This window comes from Crinia signifera, chromosome 3 (genome assembly GCF_055691185.1).
Source record: "Crinia signifera chromosome 3, ASM5569118v1, whole genome shotgun sequence".
Classification (NCBI taxonomy): domain Eukaryota; kingdom Metazoa; phylum Chordata; class Amphibia; order Anura; family Myobatrachidae; genus Crinia; species Crinia signifera.
The window spans coordinates 56,920,352-56,946,454 of record NC_139219.1 but is presented as its reverse complement, the minus strand read 5'-3'; the positions used below and the strand labels follow the sequence as shown (position 1 = coordinate 56,946,454).

At 43.9% G+C, this 26,103-nt stretch overlaps 2 protein-coding genes across 6 annotated transcripts in view; one reads left to right on the top strand and one right to left on the bottom strand.

Moving 5' to 3' along the window:
* LOC146063453 (uncharacterized) overlaps positions 1–26,103 on the bottom strand; it is a 94,519-nt gene that overhangs the window by 26,142 nt on the left and 42,274 nt on the right. For 2 of the 5 annotated variants that reach the window (XM_083175838.1, XM_083175840.1), the window contains exon 3: positions 16,385–16,666. The gene's annotated coding sequence lies outside the window, so the exon portion shown is untranslated. The remainder of the gene's footprint in view (positions 1–16,384; positions 16,667–26,103) is intronic. The other 3 variants (XM_083175839.1, XM_083175842.1, XM_083175841.1) reach the window with 2 other exon arrangements.
* LOC146063454 (serine palmitoyltransferase 3-like) overlaps positions 2,699–26,103 on the top strand; it is a 121,987-nt gene continuing 98,582 nt past the window's right edge. The window contains exon 1 of the mRNA XM_083175844.1: positions 2,699–2,787. Within this exon, the coding sequence (XP_083031970.1) occupies positions 2,755–2,787 (33 nt within the window). The 5' untranslated portion in view covers positions 2,699–2,754. The remainder of the gene's footprint in view (positions 2,788–26,103) is intronic.

The window sequence follows — 26,103 nt, the reverse complement described above, 5'->3', positions numbered from 1 at the left end:
GCCTATGGTGACTTCACTGTCCCTCCCTATGCGCTATTTTCTGACAATATTCCTTTTAATTGATAATAATTATCGTTTAAACAGTATATCACTATTGTTGGGTATAATTTGTTTTTCTTTTTTGGTACCCCATGTGGGAGGACCGTTTGGACCCGAAAGACCATTTGATTTAGAGTTTCAGCACTCAGAAACATACCAAGGTCCTTTTCTGTGGTAATGCATGGATCTTGAATTAAAAGGGGAAAGTGAACAGACCCAGCAATCTCTTAATTTTAATTTTTGCTACTTGGTAATGGGCCTGTACTATTTGAGTCAGCCCATGTCTGAGGCTTCTCTGCTTTATCAGAAACGTAATCAGGTATCTTCATTATCATTACCATAAACCATATTACTGTCACTTATCATAGCTTCTAGGCACAAAATACAGCCTCAGACCCTTATCAGGTTTGGGCCTTAATAACATTTTAGCAAACTGCATCGTTGAATTTAACTTTCAGCTTTTGAGCTTTGCAGATGTTGGAGTAGTCAGTTTGGACTTGTAGTTCAGGCATATACTGCAGTTCTGTGCTCTTTGGTACTGTAACTGCTTCTTTCTTTCTGTGGACTTGTCATTGCAGCTTGCTTTGCTTCAGCATCTGCTAGATTGCTTTCCTTGGTCTGGTTCCCTGTGTGTGCTTGTATCTTTATGATAGTTACTTCGTATGACTTCATCAATGCTTGGAAAAGTTTTTTTTTTTATGAGGTCAGCGTGCTGTATCTGGAATCTGTATAAAGGTTTGCTGTTGTGTTCTTCGCATGTTCCAATGCCTTAGTGAGGGCCACAAGTTCTGCTGCTTATGCTGACAGCTGTACTGGTAAGGCTCTAGAAATCACCACCTCACTCTCTGTGGTGACATCATAGTCAGTGTAGGGTGTGCCATCTTCATAATATCTGGACCCATCAATATACAGTTCATAATGGTCATTGGGTATGGGGGTGTCATGGACGTATGGGAATGTCTGAGTCTCTTGTTTCATCAAAGCAAGTCAATCATGGGAAAAATTTATGACATGAATATTCGCTTCTCACCTCCACCTTCTTCCGAATCTACTTCCATTCTCTGGGCTGCTGTAGATAAAGGTGTACTTGTAGAAGGTGCTTGTTCCAATATTCTCCCTCATTTTGAACATTTGATGTTCACACGAGAATTGTTGGCGGGTTAAGATGCATCTCTTTATTGTCGCATTGGTTGCACTCAATATGGAACTTCATACTCGGTGAGTCTGGCTGCTGATAGGTGCTTAGTTCTGGCTTATTGCAGAATTTCAGTTACCACATGTGGTACTTGTACAGTCAGTTCATGATTGAGAACAATGTCTTTTAATACAGCCGCAGGTGCTTCTTGGATAATATTTTCAGGCTTGCTGGAGTAGTGAGCAAGAGGTCTTTGTTTTGTCCCATGTAGCTGCGTAAGGACTCCCAGTGCGTGTTCCTTTTCCTCATGACAGTAGAGGAAAAAGGATTTTGAATAGTCTGTAAAGCCTAGAGCCAGTGAAGAAGCTATGGCTGCCTTTAGTTGCTGAATCGCTTGAGACATTTCTTCATCTGATGGGCATGGACTTCTTTGTAGCATCGTACAAGGTATGCATATAAACGGATGCAAGAGGGATCCAGTCCCTGCAGTAGCCAACCAGGCCTAAGAATGACCTGATTTGTTTAACAGTCTTTGGTACCTTGGCTTGCAGTATGAGCTTCTTTCTATCCTCTGTCAGATGTCTGATGCCTTGAGAAATGCAATGGCCCAGGAATATGACTTTCTGTTTGCAGAGCTGTAGTTCGTCTTTCAAAGCCCTGCAGTCTTGCTCTTCCAAAAACTTGAGTAGGGACACTGTCTCCTGTTGGCATTTGGCCTGAGTTGTTGTGGTTAACAGGAGGTCATCAACATATTGGATAAGCTGGGTGTCTTCTGGGTAGAGGGGTCTCCAAGCCTGGAGAACCAGTGACATGCAGTTAATAACAGTATTGTTTGCTAACAGTTCTTGTGAGTCTTTGATGATAAGCATAGAGCAGAGTGCATTGGCCAATCATTCACCGTAAACCAGGCCCCTGATGGTGGGATCTGATCCAGCAAGGTGTGTCGATTTTAGGCACAATGAGACAGTTTAATAGCAGTCTTTCAATGACTTCACTTGTACCAGTCTGTATTGAACTTCACCAGAACCGGTGACATCATATTTCTGGACAGAACAGGTGTATTGCTGTGGAGATCTGCACTGCACAAGGACACCAGACCACAGGAAGGCTTGGACTTATTTGCTGATGGCTGCTGGCTGCTGTTTGTTCTGTGGTGAGTGGACATTGCAGTTGTATGCTGACATCCAATATTCATTTTTTTTTTTTTCTTTCCAAATCGGACAGCATGGTATCAGCAAAGTCTGCAGGAAAACTTTCTTAAAAGAGCACAGAATACAGCAACTTCTATTACTTTTATTTCATGCCTGTCCTTGATGAGTTCATAAATTGCAGAATATCAGCTCCTAATAGGTTAACACAACATGTTAGTGATGTGAGGAATTATACTTAGTATGGGCGTTCATTTATCATTGATAGGTTAAGGGGTTGGCTTACTCTTCTGGAGTAGGAGTGTCTGTCCGCCCACCCAAGTACCTTTTGATGTACTTCCTCATTTAATTCATTTTGCTACTTCATACACAGACATTACACATAATTGTATTACTAAGAGACTGTAGTTTCTGCCCTGTGTGAAGATCAACATGGAGTACTGCATCTTCATACCTTCCCACGAGGTTAGTCAAGATGTTCTTTTTCCTTGAATATCTATCTGTGCTAAAACATTACCTTTTGGGTTTATTTGATGATCAACTATAAGGTCTGTCCCTAAGGTTGAACAACATTTTATACGGTTGCTTTGTTCTAATACATATACATATTTCCTCTTTTCTATATTTTTTTCCAACTTCCTCTAAATCTTTAAAAATCTGTAATTACACTTAATATTACATATGAACAAATTTAATTCAGGGCATAAAGCCGTGGTTCTTAAAACTGTGTGCCTAGGCACCCTGGGGTGCCTCAGGACACCTGCAGGGGGTGCCTTGGGTTGGTGGACCAGGATCAATTCATATTAGTTATGTGCAATGTAACAGGCAAAACAGTGCTGGTGGCTGCTAATTATAATATATGTAGACAAACAGGAGCAAATCCTGTCCCTCACCAGATAACTGTGACACATAAACACAATGTACATAATTTTATATATTTTCTGAATAAGAAACATTTGGCCTAGGGGTGCCTTGAAAACATTTTTATGCTAACAATCTATAGTTAGCAGCATTTGTCATTATAGTGTTCTACTGTACCATTTTAAATGGTCTGCTTCTGACAATTTGCTCTAAATCTATTCAACAAAAATCTACACATACACATATATATATACATATACATATACATAACAATAGCTTATTATAACTAAATTCTAGATGACTTAACAATATTAAGCATTTCATTCAGGTCTTGGAATTAGTTCCCCTTTTTTATTTTGTGTCACAGGAAGCATCTGGACTGTGAAATACATCTCTGTCTTTTGTATGTGGTATGAGTTCTGATTGCGCTACACTGAGTAATATTGTGCTCTGGTGGGTTCATTTATCACAATGCTGTAAGTACATATACTTGTTTGTGATACTGTAAGTCTCAAATACCCATATAATCCTGTAACTGTGACTAGCAACCATCTGTAATAAGGAATTTCTGACATTCCTGATTTTTTTTTTTTTCTCTTCTCCCGACCTTCGATGCAATGATTCTAAAAGGAACGTTCAATATTCTTACTCCCGTCACCTGACTTGAACCACTCGTTCAAGGGCGTGGCTTTATCCACCTGCGGTGTGACGGGATATGTCTGTGTGCAAGGAAGTAAAACTGTGTATTGCTAGCTAGGATTTGTTATGGATCTGTCTAAGGCTGCTGTATGAAAATCAACAAACCCCTTCCACCATCTCAATCTATCTCTATGAATGAGACATTGACCAATAGTACCTGTGAGATTGCTGCTATTTTGAATGCATTTAAACACCAAGAATAAACGCGACCTACACCTTTTTTACAAATTCTGTCTCTAAATGGCAACCAACAATAATAACAAATTCTACTACTTTGTTTTCATTAGTGACCTGAACAGTTAACTGAATTTATACTGGATCTTTAATGCCAGCCGTTATTTTTGTAATAAAATAATGCCCACTAAAATTGTCAAACAAAATACAATTTACATTTACAATCTGAACAAGGTGTGACATGGAACAATGTGACAATGTGAATTTGCAAGTCTCCTTTCTTTATTCTCTATTAAAAAACCTCATTATATTCATTTCAAAAACCTCTGTTTCAAATATGACAACCCAATATTAGGACAGTTTGTCTGATCACATCATTTTGTACATTAACTGTAGTTTTAAAATCTGTTGGTCTTGCTACCGCAATTGTGATTCTCTATAATAATCTTTTATCTTATAACATAGGACTATACTATTTTTACACTTTACACAAGCTCCACGTAGTGACATAGGTCATAGAGACCACTATTCCATAAGGGCTGTGTCCTAATTGGTTCAATATAACACTGTGTACACACAGCACAATTTAGCATGAAATTTTAGATGACACTGAACCTTATTCACCTTAATATTTACCAGACAGTCAGACAACACAAAACACTTTTACAGATTTACTTTACCAAAGTGATACCACAGGGTGTAATCTTTCATGCTGTTCCATGAAGGTAACCATAGTGGCCCAGCATTCACTCAACATTTACTTTAGACAGAACAGTATAAGAAACATTTCTACTGCCACAAAAAAAAACTATTTCAAAATACAATGCATTGTTAAATGTGTGTGATCTGAATATTTCGGGTTACTAAAATGGCGTAAAAAGGGTGACATAAATGTATAATTTGTTCTATATAAACGTGGCTAGACTGATGCACAGAGAGGGTCTGACTAAGCAACAGTGATCGTAAAGCAACCAATCTTCTGTTTGCTTACCCGGGGTTGTCAGAGTCTCCCTGCGATACCTAGCATAGAACTGAGACCATTAGATATCTCCCCTTTGCTTGCCATTCCGGACTTGCCCCCATATAATAACGTGAAATAATTACCTTCGATATATTCAGTCACCTCTGGTTTACCTTACCTTTACTGATCTGATCAGGAGAATACAAAAATAATAAACACACAGGTTCATCATTGCAAGTATTCTATCGTTTATTTGCACGGACACATATTTATACAGTAACTAAAGCATGGACCTCCCTTCAGGGGTAGGTCTTACAAGAAATTCATACATATTCATTATGACCCTCCTCAATGGGGTTGGGCTTCAACCAGAATATTGGTTCAAACATGATTTGCGTAGCAGACGTGCACTTCCATTTTGTAACAAAGGAGTGGTCTTCCAGTAAACTGGATTACCCTAGACCTCCCATATTCCTGCCCCCTAATGCTGTTTGTCTGTAAATAACTTATGCCTTACATGGTCCGAAATCTGGTTCTAGCTGCCTCCTGTGGTCACTGACCACTGTCTGGAAATACAGCACTTCCTCAAACCTAGGTGTAACTTCTAATGTTTCAGCAAACGCTGCAAAAGCCAAATGTCAGCTTACAAATCACATTGTTTAACTTATTGTGAAATCTATCAGCTCATATGTGCTTTGTAATAATTCTTATCTATTACCCATATGAATATGCAGACCCCAGGGGGGTCTCTATCAAGGGAGAGACAAAGAGTCAAATACAGTGCGCCTTTGATCAGCTAAATATTTGCCTCTCTAGAAACCAAGTATTAAATACACATAGTTTTGCTTTAGATTCAATCTATGGTGGTCAGCTATGCTGGTCAATGTGTGTCACATACTGTACACAATTTGTTCATAACACAAAGAGGGAAATTTACTAAGATGTGAAAAACACTTCACAGGTCATGTTGTAATGGGCAACCAATCAGAAGCTACTTCTTATTTCGTTTTCACCCTCTAGAAGATAGTAGACAGGATCTGATTGGTTGCCCATAGCAACATGACCTGTGAAGTGTATTTCACATCTTAGTAAATTTCCCCCAAAGTGTTTGAAAATGTACATTGGAATAACACCAGTATACAGGTATATAAACATTTAACTTTAACAATTGGAATTCAATAGTCTTCACAACTTTATTTTATTTTATTTCAAACACATCATGTGCCCCAAATTGCTTTTCTGCATTGCACCCCATGATATTTTCTCAAAAGTAATTACATCCCTAAATCTTTCTGCAATGCACACTAATATACAGTACACATTGCCAACTCAATTACCCACTCTCCTTATTAAGACTTATCTTTATATTTTAACAGTAACATTCACAACCTGTCATTCTATAAAAAATGTACAAACTTCCTACAAGTATCTTATCTCTATTAGCTGGAGACAGGCTTAAGCCACCTACTTCACTCACATTCACCTGATTTTTAGCTAAATAGAAATCCAGCTAACCTGCTGGCTATAACAGAAACATGACTCATACCAGTAACAGAACTACAAAATGTGCACCGGGTCTGCAGTCCTGGCGCTCTTCCTGGCTCCTGCTGCTAATGAAAATGACCCTCACAAAATGGCTGCCCCAAACAGCAGACTGTATTTAAGTATGCTAGAGGAGGACAAGTAGATCTGAGGGTCCTGACCACAGACCCAATGTCGGCGGCAAGCGGAGGGGTAAAGCAGTTCAGCACAGCGATAGCACCGCAGACCCCCGGCGTCCACACTTACTCTGCTCCTCTCTGCCACCACGGGGTCTGTGGGGCTATTGTTAAGCCACTGGGTCATACAATCAGACAGACCTCCCCTGCAGCACTCTGACACAGTGGCCTCCATACCCACCTCCAGGCCAGGTAACCGTAAAGGAGTTGGGGCTGGAATATTGTTGGAATATTGCTATCACAATCTTTCCCATACACAGTTCTACTACAGGTTCTGTCACTCATATTCACTCAATATAAAGCACATTCTGTTAGAATTTACATTCCTTTCTCTATGTGTTTTGTAATTATCTATCACCAATCTGAGGAAGCCAAACAATTCGTGGAAGACATTTCTGCCTGTCACCCTCACAATATATCCAATACCTTCATGGGTGATTTCAATATTGCCATTGATTGTCCAAAATCTGCTGCTCATGTCTCCAAGCTTCTTGTAATAAACTCCTGTCTCATCCTCTCCCAATGAACTCATCTACTAATCAGGAGGGCCACAAACTGTACTTGATCTTGTGTTCACCAGACTACTGTACACCCAGTGATCCTCCTATCCTGCCTCCGTTCCCCTCCGTTCCTACTTATCCTGTTGTTTTTCGTTCGTCCACCCACCTATTTTTAGTATGTTAACTCTTATGAGTAGGGCCCTCCTTCCTCACGTACTCACCCTACCTCTTTACCTCACCTGTGCTCCTGTCCTGTTCTTCCCTTCCTCTACTTCATCTTCAGTCTCCCTTGACAATTTTGACACCTACTTCTGAACTGATGCTGATTTTATTTCTACCAGCTATACCCCTATTTATACTATGTACGGCGCTGCGGACACTTTGCGGCGCCTTATAAATAAACGTACTACTACTACTACTAGTGTCTAAATTCACTAATGCTCCTTTCCATCTCTCAGATCACAAGCTTATCACCTGCATGATTTCCTCTCTTACTTCAAACTCAATGTCACTGACGTCCTCCTATCCTCCTCTAATCTGTGCAACTATTAACACAACTAATTTTCAAGACATTTCCACCTTGCTGCAAAAACTGCTCTCACCTGTTCCTACATCCACTTCTGAGATGGCAGTATCACCCCTGACCCAGACTCAGAAATTACCCTTGATTAAATAGCTTCATACATCCATCACTCCACGCAGGCCTAGATACGTCAATCTTGGCACTCTAAATGAAATCTCATACTCCAAGCCACATTCTCAAGTATAAGATCTACCACTGCTATTGTGCTGCATTGCACAAACATACTGTACTTCCAAACTCTCATCTCTGCTCAAGCATGTGATAGCAAGTTACTTTTTAATACATTTAAATCACTTCTCAACCCTCCCTTACCAACCCAACAGCCAATACCAATGAATAACCTTGCTTTTGGCTTCAGGGACTAGATTGATTAGACCTGAGATGAAATTGGATGCACTTCCTCAGCCAGTGACCTATTCAATTACCTACTTGAACACTCAGGCACCTTCTCTTTACTTGATCCCACAAATGAAGATGCACGGTCACATGTAATGGCCTCCGAGTTTGGCAGATGTGCAGGATGCCAGACGATCTTGCAGGTTATTTTAAAGGGGCAATCATGTGCAAGGCATGGTTTGCCGGCATCCATCTACTCTTCCTCCTTCTCCTACCTGTCTTCCCCATCTCATAGCCTTACAAATAAGTAATGCTCTGTCTACTGTGCTCATCCCAGCCTTAAGTAAAATCTTTTGGATCCACTGGCACTTATGCAGCTGTGCCCAGTGCACCATCAGTTGGCATACGGTGGTCCTTGTGGTGGCACGTGCAAAGAGTGTTTTCTAACTTTTTTGGTGCTCTGCTTTGCCACCTAGTGGCAGCTTTCTATATTAAAGTGTTCAGTGTCTCTTATGAGACATATAGGGGGTTATTCTGCTTGATTTGCAAGGCTGCGAATTCAGAGCCTTGCGAGACCCCCAGATGGCAGTCGCCGAATGTCGGTCCGCCAGTCTCCCCCCCCCCCCCCCCTCGCAAGCTGTGTTTGTTCTCATTCAGCTGCGAATGGCTGTTTAACATAAACACCCATTCGCAGCCTATGTGGAAACACTGACTATCGAATGATGTAGTGAGTGCACCAATATCTAAAGTGACTCTCAGGTCACTTAGATTAGCATGCACACTCGAGATGAAGTGGGAGGGCCGCCCCAGCACCCACGTCACGGAGTGATTTCCAAGGGAATGCCCAGCATTTGCATGGGAACGCCCATGAAACGCTGGGCATTCCCATGGGTGCAACTACCCGCCGCCGCCCCACCACCTCCGCAGAAGAAAGGCTGCAGCACAGTTAAAAATTCAAATAAAGTAGGCACAGTAACTGCCACCAACTTCCATTAGAAACGGACTCACTGGCAGTTGGTGTGGCTCCCCTATCTGAATTGTGGACTGTGCTGGAGCCACTACTGCTGCCTTCTGTACTAAAGGAATACAATATGATTTTCCATCTCATTCCATAAATTTATTGTCACCCGGGCCAACATTTATGGAACAGGCAGCCAAATATTAATCAGTAAATATTACTCACTATGTACAGATGGACCAAGTGACCATCGATCACATGTTGCTACCCTACCAGAGAGGAAATGGCAGATGACTTAGCTGCTAATAAAAGATCATGCTATTGTTTCTTAAGTGTAGCATGTGTACAATAACAACTTGGTGACAATCATGCTTAACAACCGAAAACATTCAAACTATCCATTAACTGCTATTACAGTAATATTGCCACTCAGCAGGTGAAGCATGAAATTGCTTCCCCCACAAAATACGTTCAATTTTACATTCACCATATTGTGTTATAATAACATATAAGGACATTTTTATTTTTAGCTTCTATTTAAGTCATACATTTTTTTTGGTGTACTCATTAAATACACAGTCCGACAGAATAACGTGTTACATTAGCAACCATGACATTTGGACCAAGAAACTGCAAGCAGAAAATGGCAGGTTACCACTAATTAGTGATTGGTTGCTTTCTGTTTTTTTTTATTTTGTTTGTTTGTTTGTTTGTTTGTTTTTTAGCATACAGGAACTGGCAATACAGTAACTAAAAGATAATCTATATGTAATAATTAGGTGAACTAATTATGCGATGTAATTATATATACAATTTCACTTTCGTTAACACATTTTGGGGCAGTTGTGGTTTTAGCTATCTTAATAACACAGGGGTTTATTCTAGTTCATTCTTTCTGACAAAATCCTTCTTAGATGGACAAAACCATGTGCACTGCAGGGGGGCAGATGTAACATGTGCAGAGAGAATTAGATTTGGGTGAGTTATTTTGTTTCTGTGCAGGGAAAATACTGACTGCATGATTTTACACTTCAATATAGATCTCACTTTGAAGAAAAACCCCACCCAAATCTAATTCTCTCTGCACAAGTTACATCTGCCCCACCCGCAGTGCACATGGTTTTGTCCATCTAAGAAGGATTTTGTCAGAAAGAATGGACTAGAATAACCCCCACAATGAGGTTTTTCTAATTAGCAAATGTGTGTTTTAGCGTAAAATTGATTGGGGCCCTTTGTTAAGTTCAACCAGACTTCTGGTGGTGTAGCCTTCCCCCTGGTCCGCCCTGCACACTAATTACAATAGAATAGCCGGTACTTGTGTAGTTTCACGGACTCCACCGCTCTAGCTGTTCTCCTAGCTGTTCTCAGCGCTACGTTACCAGCATAGCGCGTGCGCGTGCCATTCTAGCTGTTCTCATTGCAGCGCTACGCTATCAGCGTAGCGTAATGTACACGCTACAATTGAGACGCTGGATTCAGACGCTAATGCGTCTGAATTTGGAAGGGTGTAGGGGTACATAGAGGTGCACTGTGCAAAACACTCCTAAACCTGTTCACAATGACACTAGTCGACATAACAGCTGTCGACCTTGTAAATCTCACTATCCACGCCAACCCGAAGCGTGGCGAGGGGCGGCGGTACGCGTCCTATGACCTTTTCATACCCCCACTATCCACGTCGGCGTGGAGTTGAGAATAAAAAGTGTGGCGAGCGCAGCGAGCCCGAAGTGTGGCGAGCGCAGCGAGTCCCACGAGGGGACGCGGACACCTGTGAAGCCCGCGAGGGGACGGGTATACCTGTGAAGGCATCCGCGGCCCCTTGTGGGGCTCGCTGCGCTCGCCACGCTTCGGGCTCGGTGGCTCGCTGCGCTCGCCACACTTTTTATTCTCAACTCCACGCCGACGTGGATAGTGGAGGTATGAAAAGGTCGTAGGACGCGTACCGTCGCCCCTCGCGGAGCTCGGAGCGCTCGCCATGCTTCGGGTTGGCGTGGATAGTGGAATTTACAAGGTCGACAGCTGTTGCGTCGACTAGTGCCATCGTGCACAGGTTTTAATAGTGTACCCCTAGACCCAGCTAAATTTAGAGGCTTTAGCCTCTAAATTTAGATGTACCCCTACACCCAACTAAATCCAGACGCTTTAGCGTCTGAATTTAGATGCCCCACCACCTTAGCGACTTGCAAGGCGCCTGGATTCAGACGCTTAAGCGTCTAAATCCACACTTCCCCGCTTCTTAGCGGCTAGCAGGGACTCTAGATTCAGACGCATTAGTGTCTGAATCTAGCGTATACATAGCGCCTAGAGCGGTGTGCCGGGGTGTGTAGTTTAGAAGCCCCGGCACGTCATCGGTGTGACGGGGTGTCCACTTTATCATGCCCCCCCCATTGTCAGCGGTGCCCAGGCGCTGCCTATTTCACTGTGGAACTACAAGTACCACAGTGACCTCTCAGCGCCTGGGCAGCGCGCTGCTGCTGGCCGGCTGCTACGCTGTTAACGTAGAGCTAGAGCGGCACGAGCACAGTCAGACAGCGCTAGAGCGGCACGCGCACAGTTAAACAGAGCCTCTGGCAGGCTGCCTAGTTTCTGTTACAGACTGTGCGCGCGGTGGCGCCGTGTAACTACACAAGTACTGAATAGCCTGTCCCAGCGACTTCCTTTTTCTGGCATGGCGTATGTGATGTCATGCTGTCTTCGTCGCTGAGGTGAATAAAAGGAGAGGAAGCTGCTGGACAGAGATAGATAAGTGTATAAAGGACACTTACTGTGGACATTTTGTGTAAGGGATACTACTGCTGTGGACATTATGTGTATAAGCAATACTGCTGTGAGCATTATTTGTAAGCGACACTACTGTGTGGCTTATATGTATAAGGAAAACTACTGTGTAGTGTAACTTGAATAATGGGCACTGATATGTGTCATAACATGAATAAGGGGCACTACTTTATTGTGTAATATGAATCAGGGTCACAACATGTGGTGTAATTTGAATAAGATTGTGCTGCATAATTTGTTGTGTGGCATAATTTGAATTGTGGGTCCTATTGTGAGGCCACTGTCCCTTTATAGAGTATGTAAGGTAAGACACAAATGATGTCGTTTGCAAGGGGTGCTGAAAACCCTGGCCCTGGCATGGGTTTCCTCCTATTGGGTCAAGTTGGGAGGGGGGGGCGGATGGGTGACAGGGGAAATGAGTTCCACCACCTCTCCAGGAGGACTACTTTAAGCCCTGCACAGGAGTGTACATAGTCCATATTTTTTAGCTGTCTTTTGCTGATTACTGAAATAATGACTGCACAATTCTGGGTGTACAGTATATACAGCTGAATTAATATAAGTGTTTTATGCTGTAGCTGATTCTTTACAACTGTTGCAAAATAATTGGTAAATTATCCTCTCCTTTACTACTTGAATAATTCATTTTTCTGATTAATTAAATTAATAGGTGTTATTCCTTTTACAGACAGTCATAAATTATATGTGTTAAAATCAGCACTGAGCAATAGTTTAAGGAATGAAGCCAGGAACATAAATACATATATTAGATCTTCTAATGGCAATAGGCAATTCATTTGGCTAATCAAGACAAGTAGAAATTATTGCATATTATTATATATTTGCCCATCCATTCCATTTTTTATTTACTTACTTTTAATTTCGGGATCTAATGGGATAAGGATCAGATACTTTAGGTGGAGGCAAAGAGACAGACATATTTTGCATGCATCCAGTTATTCAGCCATTGCAGAATCCTAATACAATACAATTTTTACTTAAAACACACTACAAAAATTCTAACAATCGGTAACAAATAAGCCCATTGCCATGCAAGTGTTTCGGGGCACTCCAGGGTGCCACGGCACACAGTTTCGGAAGCGTTGCTTTAGGGCAGGCATGTCCACACTGTGGCCCTCCAGCTGTTGTGAAACTACACATCCCAGCATGCCTTGCCATAGTTTTAGCATTCCCTAATAGCAAAACTGTAGCAAGGCATGATGGGACGTGTAGTTTCACAACAGCTGGATGGCCATAGTTTGGACATGCCTCCTTTAGGGAGTTGATTTAGGCTTGTGCAAATGGTTAATCTGTCATTTGACAGGTCATATGAATCCAAGTGCCCTGTGTACTTGTTCCTGCACCACCGAGCAAGACCACTGTTCCAAATGTAACCACCACACCTACTGTGGTGTTTGTAACAGGCCTTTAACCCTACCACACCATATACTTTAAAAGTAGCATTTTACCCTGCATTGATGTGCCTTGGGGAGTAAAAACATAAGTAGAAGTTGCATGAAGCAGCTAATGAAATTATTGTTCATTTGTAATTAAATGGTTAATCACTACATGGTGTCTCGTTACTGAATATGTATTGTGCATGACTCTGAGTAAATATTTTTCACCAACCATAGAGGTCAGACTGTCTCCTGGTGCAGCATTAATTTACTTACCTCTATAAAGGTATCTGCATGTGCACAAGTCTGTCACTGTGTTAATGGAGTGCCATATTGCTGTATGAGATTGATACCTTATCCTTTTTTACTGCTGTTTGTCTTCAATCATATGTATCCTGTATGAGTTTACCAACTAGTTTTAGCAGTATCCTGTGTCATAGGGATGGCATAAATGTACCTGGCATGGATGTGAATCAACAGGGTGCTGAATCCAATCCAATTGTTTTGGTTGACCAAGTGTGAGCAACAGCAAGCTTGTTAGCTTGCTATTAAAATGGTGTCAGACACAAGAGACAGTGCTCCTGATGGTAAACTAGTCACCCAGGTGTGTGGTGCGCGTGCTCCTGTATCAGTTCACCAATGTATTTCAGCAGTATCCTCTGTCATAGGGACGGCATAAATGTACCGGACATAGATGTGGAATAGCAGGTTGTGGAATCCAGGCCAGGTATTCCGGTTGACCAAGTCTGAGCAATAGCAAGTTTGATTGGAGACACCTGTCAGCTTGCTGTGAAAATGTTTTCAGCCTGATGAGTTTGAAGAAACTCAGGGAGCCCGAGGTGTGCTCCCACCACCACCAGTGACGTGACTAAACGCGTGCACAGGGGGCAGCCGTACGAACGTGTGGGCCCTCTCCCAAAGGAGAAAGGCCCCATGGTTCCCCTGACCCCCCTCAACCATAAGGCCGAGGAAGGGAAAAAAGGGATCGGTGGGTCCTCTTCGCCGAAGCTCAGAGGGACCCGCGTTTCCTCCACCCCCGGAAGGGTTTCGGACGGTGGGTCCTCCGCACCCGAAGGTTTGGAGAGACCCGCTTAGGCTTCCCTCCGCCTTGCGGCTCGGGGTTGCCCTCGAGGGAACCGGGACTCTCCCCAAAAGGTGAAGAGTCCCAGTCACGTTTGGGGAACGGAAGGCCTGTTAGGGACAGCCGCACTACCCAAATGAAAAAACGTGACAAACTAACGAAAAACGTGAAGTGCAAAACGTGCAAATCATAAAAAGAAAAGAATAAGGCCCTAGCCAGAAGGCCGGGGGGGGGTGTGAAAAATTGTCCTACCCCATCCAAAAGGACAGGGTAAGGACGTGAAGCGCTAACCTAAAGGGAAGTGCGCAGTGCAAGTGCCATTCGTGCAAGGTGACTTGGGATCACCCGTGCATGTCCGGCACCCCCGAGTTTCCCCGGGGGCACAGTGCAGCCTCGGACTCCAGGCAGCCAGCCAGTCAGCGTCCGACCAAGTGTTTCTCCGTCTCAACAGCAGGCACTTTCCAGCCCCTGGCATGGGAATGGGTACTCCACTGGGCCTTTCGAAAGACTCCCTTAGGGGCTGCACCCCCTCCGGAAGAGCAATCTACTCAGTCCCAGTGTTTCTCCGCTCCCAGGGTTAAGGTACTAAGCTGGGCCTTTCGCGGTCTCCCCATCAGAGGCTACGAACCTCTGGAACAGGAGCCATCTACTCAGTCCCAGCCTTTCTCCGCTCCCTGGGAATGGATACTAGACTGAGCCTTTCGCTGTCTCATCCTTCGGGGGCTACGAACCCCGTCAAGAGAGTCAAACTACTAAGCCCAGTGTTTCTCCCCCCCTCCTACCAGTGGGTTTACGGAGCCTCCTACCACTGGCAGAGGTGAAGATACTTAGTGAGACTTTTCACTACTCCCGGGAAAAAACAGAGGGGTCCCACACCCTCCGCCCATCAGAGCAGCTACTCAGTCTCACCTTTCTCTATTCTCTGCCAGAGGCCAGTCCATACCCAACTGATAAGAACAGATACTACACTTGATCTTAGCCAAAAGGATGTTTTCAGCCTGATGGTCAACCTGTCAGCCAGGTGATAGGCTAGGGAAGTGGTTACTGTTAGGGGTCCTGCATGAATGGGAGAACTTACACCATGCATGCTCAGAACTGCGGAGAATTACTTTGTATCCTGTGATTGTCTCCTAGTCTTGATAATGTATTCAATATTGTTCTTGTCAGTAACTTTATGGCACTGAGGTTATATTGAAATCAATGTTTAAACCTTTCAGCTCAATTGTCTTTCAAGTACAGATCTATCGTAACTTCTCTTTATTGATTCTCTTGAGATAGTCTCCTCCCTCCAGTAAATAAACACTTGACTAGAAAAGAGCACTTATTTATTATTGAATGACCTCTACAATGAATTTTATGTGGCTCACTTTGTTTATGTTAAAACAAATGATAACATAAACATTTACATACAACAGAATCTACATGACCTATAATCCTACTATCTAATCTACACATAATAAACATTATATAACAACTACAGGACCAAAAAACTGACTGGTCATAGGGTTATACCGAGTGGTGTCCTGTCACTACGCTGGTCACACATAGGTGTAACACATGAAGGGGTAACACCAAAAGTATTGAATACAAGATGAAAGGCCACAACTCCTTCCCACTAGGCCCACCCCTTTTTGTCAAAGCACGTGGGTGGATTACTACAGCTCCAGGTGTCTCAGAGCATGGGGATGTCCCTGATTATACCTATGAATGAAATTCCTTTCGGGTAATCTATTATTGGATACCCTTTTTTTTTTTTTAGACAGTTGGACTAGGGACTAAAACCACATTTTTTTTATTTCAAATCTATCATCTTATTTCTGCGTGGTTTTCCCTCCTCAGAATGATTTCTATTGGCCGCCTAGCGGCCAATCAGGAGCCGACTTTCTTGGCTCCTGATTGGCCATTAGGCGGCCAATAGAAATCATTCTGAGGAGAGGCGCCGAGTATGAAATATCTCTGCATCTCTCCTCAGTGCGATGCGGACAGTGCGGGGACCGGCGACAGCATGAAGATTACCTGGATTACGGCGGACCAAGACAAGACTTCTTCAGCACAGGACCAGGTGAGTAGGATTTCCTTCCACAGCTCCAACATGGATTTCTTCGGACCCGGACACCGCCATGGACCTGGAGGACGACACGGACCGCCGACATGGACCTGGAGGACGACACGGACCGCCGACATGGACCTGGAGGACGACACAGGACCGCCGACATGGACCTGGAGGACGACACGGACCGCCGACATGGACCTGGAGGACGACACAGGACACCGGACACCAGGACAGAGGGCTACCTACTGGATCAAGAAAGGTAAGTATCAGTATGTGTGTAATGTATGTATTAAACTTTTATTTTCATTGTGCCAGTGTGTTTTTATTGTACTATTTTTTTAACTGTGGAACTACAAGTGCCAGCGGGCCCTTTAATGCCCAGCAGGCTGGGACTTGTGGTTAGCGGCCGTATATATGGCCGTATATATGGCCAGCTAATACGAATGAATACGACATCGGAGGGTTACAAAGCAGTCGTATATGACTGCTTTGTAAATCCCCCTCCGGAACACGACTTTGCATACGACTGAAACAGTCGTATGCAGTCGTAGGGAAAATACTAATACGAAAAACTAGGTTTTTCATATTAGTAAATTTCCCCCTATATCTATGTGTTGTTATTAATAAATTTTATATCTTATTATAGTGTCACAACTGTGCTCTCTTTTGTTTAAAATTAATTGTGGTCTTTGCCATACTTTTTGTTTATATAAAAATCTAAATGTATAATTATTTTAATTACTTGTGCCCGATATCCCTGTTTTCTGCTGTCGCGCTGTGTGTCTAAATATATCACACCTCAGCGTCAGCAGACTCAGGGTGTGTTCTTTTTGGGCAGCAGTATGAAGCTGCAAAATCCAGGACAAGCAATGCTGTCAGAGTTCAGAAGGAATGCCGAAGCTGTGCTCCTGTGTGACAGCCTCTCCCTTTCACTTTCTAATTTGACCACTGTGGGAGGACTGTGTGCGCAGGGAGTATAATAAAGGCCAGGTGCACTGAGAGAGACATGCAGCAGTGAAAAGGTGCGAACACGCTCCCGGATCCGCTCATTGATTACTAATGTATCCGCCAGGGCCTATATTCTCCCAATCCTCTGCCTGGGACCTTCCTCCCCTGCCCTTCTGGAGGTTACAGGCAGCTCTGTACCCCAGACTCCTGCAGTGACCTGGTGATGGATTTTAAATTATGCCAGCACAATGCCTGAGCTACCATTATAATCCTCTGTGCCAGGGTAATAGTAATTATCCCTGCAGTATGTATTATATTAACCTTAATAGTGGTCACTAAGACACCATTATGCTTTTCCTTCTCTTACTTAGGCTATCTTCTACTCCATACTCCCTGTAACGGCACTAAACCCTCTGGATTGACCACCCAGATGCTTATTTCTCTGTCATGATCATTGATGCAGCAATGTTTATATACCATGCACAGTACTTTTCCTGCACTGTCTTGTACTCTAAGTCCCTATAGCTCCACCCACATTATACACATCCCTGCCACCAGGGGGGGGCTGTCTATTTTTTGTGTCATGGGCAGGGGCGAATTTAGGGGTCAGGCCGCCCCTAGGCACAACATTTTTGGCCGCCCCCCCCCCCCCCCCCCTATTTTAATACAATCATTATTAAGGTATAAGTCTCTCTCTCTCTCTCTCTATATATATATATATATGTGTATATATATATATATATATATATATATATAGATTGCATACAAATTTTACTGTAGCCCACCTCAAAAAAATGTAAAGCAGTCTGGACTGCTAATTGTATGGAGGATCCAGACAGAGGGAGGGTGAATTAATTTTATGTGCAGTCTCAGTCAGTCTCTCTCACACTGACTGACTGCAGGGAGGTTCGCGCTGCTCAGCCTAGTTGCTTTCCCTGCCGGCGGCAGTGAGCCAGAGCAATTCAGCTTAGCTCACCCAGCGGCAGAGCCGGACGCGCAGGAGGACCGTCAGAGATAGCCGGTGATGTACTCTGCTCGGCAGAGCGGGTGGGCAGCGGCGGGTGATGAGCGGCACTGCCGCCGACATATGATGAATCATGTTGGCAGCGGCGCCGCTTGTCACTTGCCTCTGCCCACCCGCTCTGCCATGCTGCTATTTAAAAGAACGTCAGCCTGCTGTGCCGCCCTTGATTGGTGCCGCCCTGAGGCCCGTGCCTCACAGGCCTAGGCACAAACCGGCCCTGGTCATGGGCCCACAATTTCTGATGGCAGCCCTGCCAACACTTTCCCATTGGGTATATCTTTTATAGCCCATTTAACCTCCTCAATACTCAATGGGGAGTCCAGATTCTGACTATCCTCCATATTTAGCGATGCAAGTTCTATATTGTTAATAAATTTCTTAGTTTCTTGTGTACTGTGCTTTAGTCTAGTAGCATAGATCTTGCTAAAATGTTCCCTAAAGACTTTGCCTATATCTGAGGTAATATTTACTATTCTCCCATATTCATCCTGAATTTTACATATTAGGGGGTTTCTCTGCTTGCGATAGGTATGAGAGCAATCTACCGGATTTATTTGAGCTCTGATATCTCCTATGTGAACCATACTGCATACTTTTGTGTTCTCCTCATTCAGATAGTCCAGCCATTCCTTGTGAGCTGCCAGCCATTCTTGTTTCGAGTCGTCAGTATTATTAGTTAAACATTTTATTTCCAGGTCTATGGTTTATTTCTCTAGTTCAAGGTTTTACTTCTATTACAGTTTTTAATCTCGCTGATGCACCTTTTTACAGTAACCCGCATGTAGGCTTTGAAGACGTCCCATATGGTAGCAGCATTTGTGGAACCCTTCTTTATTTCCCAAAATTCCTCCTATTGCGATATTAATCGCAAATTTCAAAATTCCTCCCATTGCGCTACCTTCATTCCTGATGCGTTGTAGCCAAAATGCATTAAATTTCCAATATGATTGACCCCTTACAGCTGTATCGGAGAATTCCATTATTATCGAGGAATGATTGGAAATCCTCTAGTTTTATGCTCAACTCCAACCACCCAGGGTAAAATTCCTAGAGACCAATATAAGGCATATTCTCAAAAAGCAAAAAGCAAGAATACTGTTTCACCTTAGGGTTCCGCTCTCACCATGGGTGCTCCCAACCTAAATCATGTATAAAGTTTGGGAATCCTTTATTACTTCAGGCAGTTCCCGAAGATGTGCTCCTCCACCTATCTTTCTGAGGATCCAGAACATTATTAAAGTCTACTTTACAAATAACATAGAAGTTGGGGGAGGAAGCCACAAATTCGGTAGCTTTGATCAGTATCTTCAAACGAGAATGGGGGAGGATATAAACCACTAACAAAAATATTTTCATAGAATTAATTCTACAATCCAGAAGTATGAAATGCCCCTCTGGGTCTACAGTATCTGAACCTTTTTACAGACAAAAGACAATGATTTTCTTATCAGAATTGTTACCCCTCTAGATGAGAGTAAGCATGGTAGGCACTTCCCATCCACGGCTTCTTAAGGGACAATAATTTCCCACCAACCAAGTTTCTAATAATCATACAATATCAACATTATACTGTGTCAGCTGTTTTAAGACAACGGAACATTTTATTTTATCATTAATACCCCTGATGTTCCATGACAATATTTTAGTCATTACACTTATCTAGCGTATATATTATTTCTCCCCCCCCCCCTTATCCTTACCCCCCCATAGTGCCGACCATGCTCCCTGCACAACCCCATTGCCAGCAACCCACCCCCACTGGAATCTTTAAACGCCACACTGCCATAACATCTATACACTATAAACAGCTACAGTGAGGACAACTGATGCCGCTGTTTTCTGGGTTCCTTTCGCATCCCGCCTGAACGCGGGGGCTGTGTCACCAACGGCATAAGGCGCCGTCCTGATGTCTGCCAGGAAGCTCACTCTCCTGCTCCTCTTTTCCAGCGCCGCCACGGTCATGCCCAACACTTCTAGTTTTTAAAGCATTTGAGCTTTACATTATTTTAGCCACGCATTACTTAAATTGTTTCACAGTCCTATATATACGGTGTATGTATATAATGCAATTTAATTATAAGAATTCAAACATCTTGTAGTGTCATTTTGAATACGATCAAGCTTTCTGTGCCGTCCTAATTAGAAGGGAATTAAATTTAACTTTTTTAGTACTTTTTAAATACAAATACAGAAAAAAAATAACATAATAAAATAAATAACATTTATTTTGTACATCAAAATGTTATCTTTCATGTATAGTTCCCATGGTTTGTGAATGTTACAGTACTTGTAAATCCTTTATATAATCCAACTGTATATGAAACTTTACCATTGGAGTAGACTAGATAAGGTGAACACAAGAGTTTACATTTATTGGCATTTAATGGAAAATATCGCAGAGTGCAAGAGATAAAGTTATGAAGGAAATAAAAATGAAGAATTTGAGGCTAGAGGTGGAAAGGATTATGTAACACAGTTAATGTCACTTTAAAAGATTAGCTTTCAGGCTATGACTCGTGAACCACAAAATAAATAAACGTTTCACTGTAAAGTGAATGGACCATTTTAAGGAAGATTAAATTGATAGCTTATTTAAAATATATCTGAGTGCTGTTTAGGAGATAAAGATATTTTGCAGCGTCATAAAGTTTAAACATTTCTGTCATTTTTCTGAATAGTCCGCCTAAAACGCCACTGAGACTCTGAGCGGAAATAAATCCTTTTCAGTTCATTTAATCGAAATACAATGTATAAAGTTCAAGGGTTTATATCAAGTGTTATTGTTGTTCTGTTTAACTTTCTGCTCCATTTTCATCTCAGCTCTTGTACGTTTCATTGCGTACATACTCCATAGCCTCAGCAAGGAAAGGGATACTTGTTAATTAAAAGTTTTCTACAAGGCAGCAAGATTTTATGAACCTTCTGTGGCAGAGGATATTTATTCTGAGACACTCACTTGGCGATGCACTAAACCAGTGGTATCCAATCTTAATTGGGCGTTGCGGGCCGGTGCGGGCGGAGGAGCAATGCGGACAGAAGAGCAGTGTGGGTGGGTGGAGGAGCAGTCAGCAGTGGTCAAGCTACCCGGATTGCTGTAGTGAGCCACCAGTAGCTCAAGAGCAGTGGATTGGCAACCACTGCACTAATCCGTCTCAGTACAACTTTAGATGCACCATCAGGGTAAAATTGGTCAAAACACTAACCCTTAAACCAGCCCTATTGTAGGCCCAGTTTCTCCATCTAAACTGTGTTAGTGGTTCTGCATCCTTAGGCCCAGCCACTGTCAACAACATTCCCAGGACACACTGGGGGAAATTAACTAATGTGAATATGCCTATTTTAGGCATATTCGTAGGCCATTGATTGCTAATATGAATGCCTATACGTATTTTTGGCATTTACTATGCCGAAAATACATCATTTTGTATTTGTATTCACGGCACATTTGTATTCGTATAGCGCTATCCTTTGGCGCTGATAGCGTTCTTTTCCTCTGTCTTTTGTTTTCACAATATTGTGCCTCAAAAGAAAAAGGTAAATTGACCACAATAGTGTAATACAGTTTAAAAAAATTATACAAATATATTATCTCCAGGTGAGTATGAATGGGACTCGTACCCTTAGATGTTGTATACTTTCCCAGTATACAATGTTCGCATTTTAGGGAGTGGTGATGTCACCATTTAAACGATTTACTCCAATTCCAAATGGTACATGTATAATACAGGAAAAACCGCATATGGTGCAATACAGTTTTTAATAATAAAATTCATAAAATACATGGTACTTGTGTACTAGCACGGCGCCCACAATAATTAGTCGCCCGATTTTTTATCGCATCACATCGCATGCCATACACCCGATGGCATGCGATGCGATTTTGACCCATATACAGGGCCGTAACTAGGGGGGGGCTGGGGGGTCACGCGCACCGGGCGCTGGAGGTGAGGGGCGCTGTGAGGTCCGGTGTATGTGGACGCTGTAGTGTAGCGGCGGGCAAACATGCCCGCCGCTACACTACAGCGTACACATACACCGGACGGAGTCGGTCCATCTCCTACTAGCGCGGCTGCAGGAAGCTCTGATGACTTCGAAAAGACTTGCCGGACGCTGATTGGCTGAATTCAGCCAATCAGCGTCCGGCAAGTCTTTTTGAAGTCATCAGCGCTTCCCGCCGCAGCGCTAGTAGGAGACGGACGAAGATGCGGCTGCAGAGTGAGCGGTGAGAGGACTGTGCGGGGAGGGGGGGGTCTTCGGCGCCAGGGACAAGGCGTCAGTTGGTCGGTCCCCCCTGTCAGCTGCTAACTAAGCAGCGGGGAATAAACGCTGTGCGCATGCGCACAGCGTCTATTCCCGCAGCCAGGGGGCTGGGGGCATGGCTAGAGGCTCACAGAGCCTCTGGGTCATGCCCCCATAGCGGCAAAATGGGGCGTGGCCTCGTGGGAGAGCAGCGATTATAGGCCACGCCCCCAAATTAGGCCACGCCCCCCGAAAAATTTCGACGCGCCTCCGGCGCGCAGCAGCATCGCTGGGGGGGGGGGGGGGCACCAAAAGACTGCCTTGCCCCGGGCGCCGGAAACCCTAGTTTCGGCCCTGCCATATACGATATTAAATTGTATAAGCACCCTAATTTTCAGCTTGCTGAATCTCGCCCATTGTGTGAAGATGAAACATTGATACTGTATAACATTGATCTCTCAGTTGTCAGTACAATATGTTTTGAAATGTCATTAAAGGACAGAAGCTAAATTTATGTTGGTGAATGGACCACTGGTATCATAAAACTACCTATGTATATAAAACACGTAACCAAATGACTGCTCCTATCACACAGCCATAAAGAAATAAAGAGCAACCTTGTAAAAGATTTCCTAAAGAATTAAGTGCAACCTTATAGAAACTTTTTTAAGAGTATGCAACCTTAGGTCAAATTCTGGTACACAGAAAATTCTGGGGTCTCTAGGATTTGCAGGTCGCTAACTGTACTACTAGGAGCACTAGTGCCATAGTTAAAATTGGGCCCTCTATATTCTGGTGGGTGTTGGTTTTGTTGGGTGTTAGTAGACGTACCAGGATTGAATCTGACCCTTCTATTGTAATGATCATATGGGTTTGGTGGGTAGTTAGGGGGGTGGTGGGGATGTGGCGCTGGCTGCGTGAAAGCACCGGAAAATGTACGTTCTAAAAAGGACATTTGTCTCTCTTGCATAGCCATCAATTGAGACATAAATGCATGCTGATTCTGCCTCTCAGCTTCCAAATATTTGTCTATGCGAGCATCCTCCTTTGCTTGGACATCATGATCCAATGGGCGTAGATGTTCCACTATCACCGATGTCAGCCGCAAGTTCTGACCGATTAAGCTTTTTCTTTTTGGCAGGAACGCTGTACACTATAATTAAAAAGAAAACAATCACATTAGGCACTTCCATGTCAAGTGTTATATAAAAACAACAGTATTGTTTGCCTAAATGTGCTCGTGGCCTTCTTCCACCTGCATGCTAGCAACAATCTGCAACAGATACTGTGCCTCATCCCATCCCACTCCAACCCAGGTTGTATTACAGTGTTTTTACTATGTGAAATGGGTATAAATATATAGAATGTCTACTTACAATTAGAACGTAATGGAGTGCTTTGATTGGGAAGCTCCGTCTGACTGTTTGCTTCCACAACATCATCTATGGCTGCTTGGACGCTGTCAGAATGCATTGAAGAATCCATCATATTCTCTGCTGCACCATCTTCACCAAACAGCAGCGGTGAAGCCGGGCTCATGTGCGCTGACATCTGCGTGGCTTCAGAAGCCGGTGAGAACGACATGGACAGCTGTGAAGCCTGGGTAGTCGGTACGTCATGGCTGTCCTGGCTATTGTCCCTCTGGCCGCAATGCGGTGCTATGGAGGAGGACAGGGCTACTGGGTTTCAGAGTGCCGTGTTCCCAAATGCACTGTAGCACAGGTCATAGTGCACCCAATCGGGCCTAGCTGCACCGCTTTTCTTGCGCTTCTGGTCGGTCACTTAGTTGAACTGCTTCTGAGATTTCAATTTATTTACAACCAGCTGTTGCGTGCGCTGGATACCTCTGGATTCCAGGAACTCCGCAATATTGCGATACACCACCGCGTCTGGAACGGTGCCGGTCATCTGACGCCGAATCTCCTCATCTGCCCTGGTTTACAGGAGCTCACATACCTCCTTATCAGACCAGTTGGATGTAGTGGACATGGACATGATGGTGCAGGTCAGGTTTGGCGTCTGCCCAATAGTCAGGCTGAGGGTGATGCTGTGGGACACACTGCGTGACAGCCAGAATGTGTTGCTGCAGATGAGGCTGTAAACACACTGGGGAGAGTGCTTCCAGCACATACTGTTGCTGTAGTGTAGGGTACAGGCTGCAAACAGCGTGGTAACGCTGCTTCTGCTGCTGCTGCGATGCTCCATGCGTTATCATGTGCCCTGTGCGGGTCTCCGGCAGATGACATCATCTGCCAAAGCCGCAGAAGCACCAATCAGCTCTTCGCGGCCTTCTCCCCACCAAATAACCAGGATAATGACCATTTACACCACCCTGAGCTCCGGATAAGCCCCATGTCCAACCCTGAACATTTCCCGGGTCAGATTCCCGGGGAACAGTACCCACATTATTTTTTTTCAGCCCATTTACACCGAGCCCCGGACTGGAGTGGCAATATCCCGGGTCCAACCTCTGGTGTAAAATGGGTATCAGAGAATTATAAAGTTGGTTAATATATTACTATTTTTATTTCTTTAACAAGCGTGTTACCAGTGTTGTTGTACATTGCTTTGTAGTGTTTTTCACTGTCACTATATATATTTTACATATTTTTCTACGTTTACTTTACTATCACATTTGTGACAAAAAAAAAAAATCAAAGACAAAAGCCAAGTCAATAATCAGTACTGCGACTCTAGTTATCAGACCTCTACAGGATGGAGCTGGTGCTGAAGTCAATAATCAGTACTGCGACTCTAGTGATCAGACCTCTACAGGACGGAGCTGGTGCCAGCAGAGAGGAGAGGGTCTGTACGAAGGAAGCTGCACATGGGCAGCCTCCTCTATTAAAGTGCCCCTGGGACCAGGCCCAGGTAAGTAGTAGCCCCTCCTCTTGGCACCCCTGTTTTTTGTTGTTGTTTTTTTAGTCAGCCCGCTGCAAAGCACATTTTGGGCCGTTGGACCCTTCTCCAAAAGGAGAGAGGTCCCGGTTATCTCCTAACCCATGGGTCTTCAAACTGTGGCCCTCCAGATGTTGTGAAACTACAAATCCCAGAATGCCTTGCCACAGTTTTGCTATAAGGGAGTGTTAAAACTGTGACAAGGCATGCAGGGATTTGTAGTTTCACAACATCTGGAGGGCCGCAGTTTGAAGACCCATGTCCTAACCCATCCGAGCCAAAAGGCCCAAAATGGGGAAGAAGTCGTGGGTCCTCCTTGCCGTGGCAAGGAGGGACCCTCAGTCCCCAACCCTCGAGAGGGCTGGGGGTGGGTTGGGCCACCCCATGACAAGTCATGGGGAGGCCCTCATGGGCCTCCCTCTGCCTTGTGGCTCGGGGGGACCCTCTGGCCCCACTTGGGGCGGTTGGGCCTCCCATGATGAGTCATGGAGAGGCCCTCGTGGGCTTCCCTCTGCCTTGCAGCTCAGGGGTTTCCCTAGGTTCCCAACCAAAAGGCTGGGTCTCCAGCCAAAA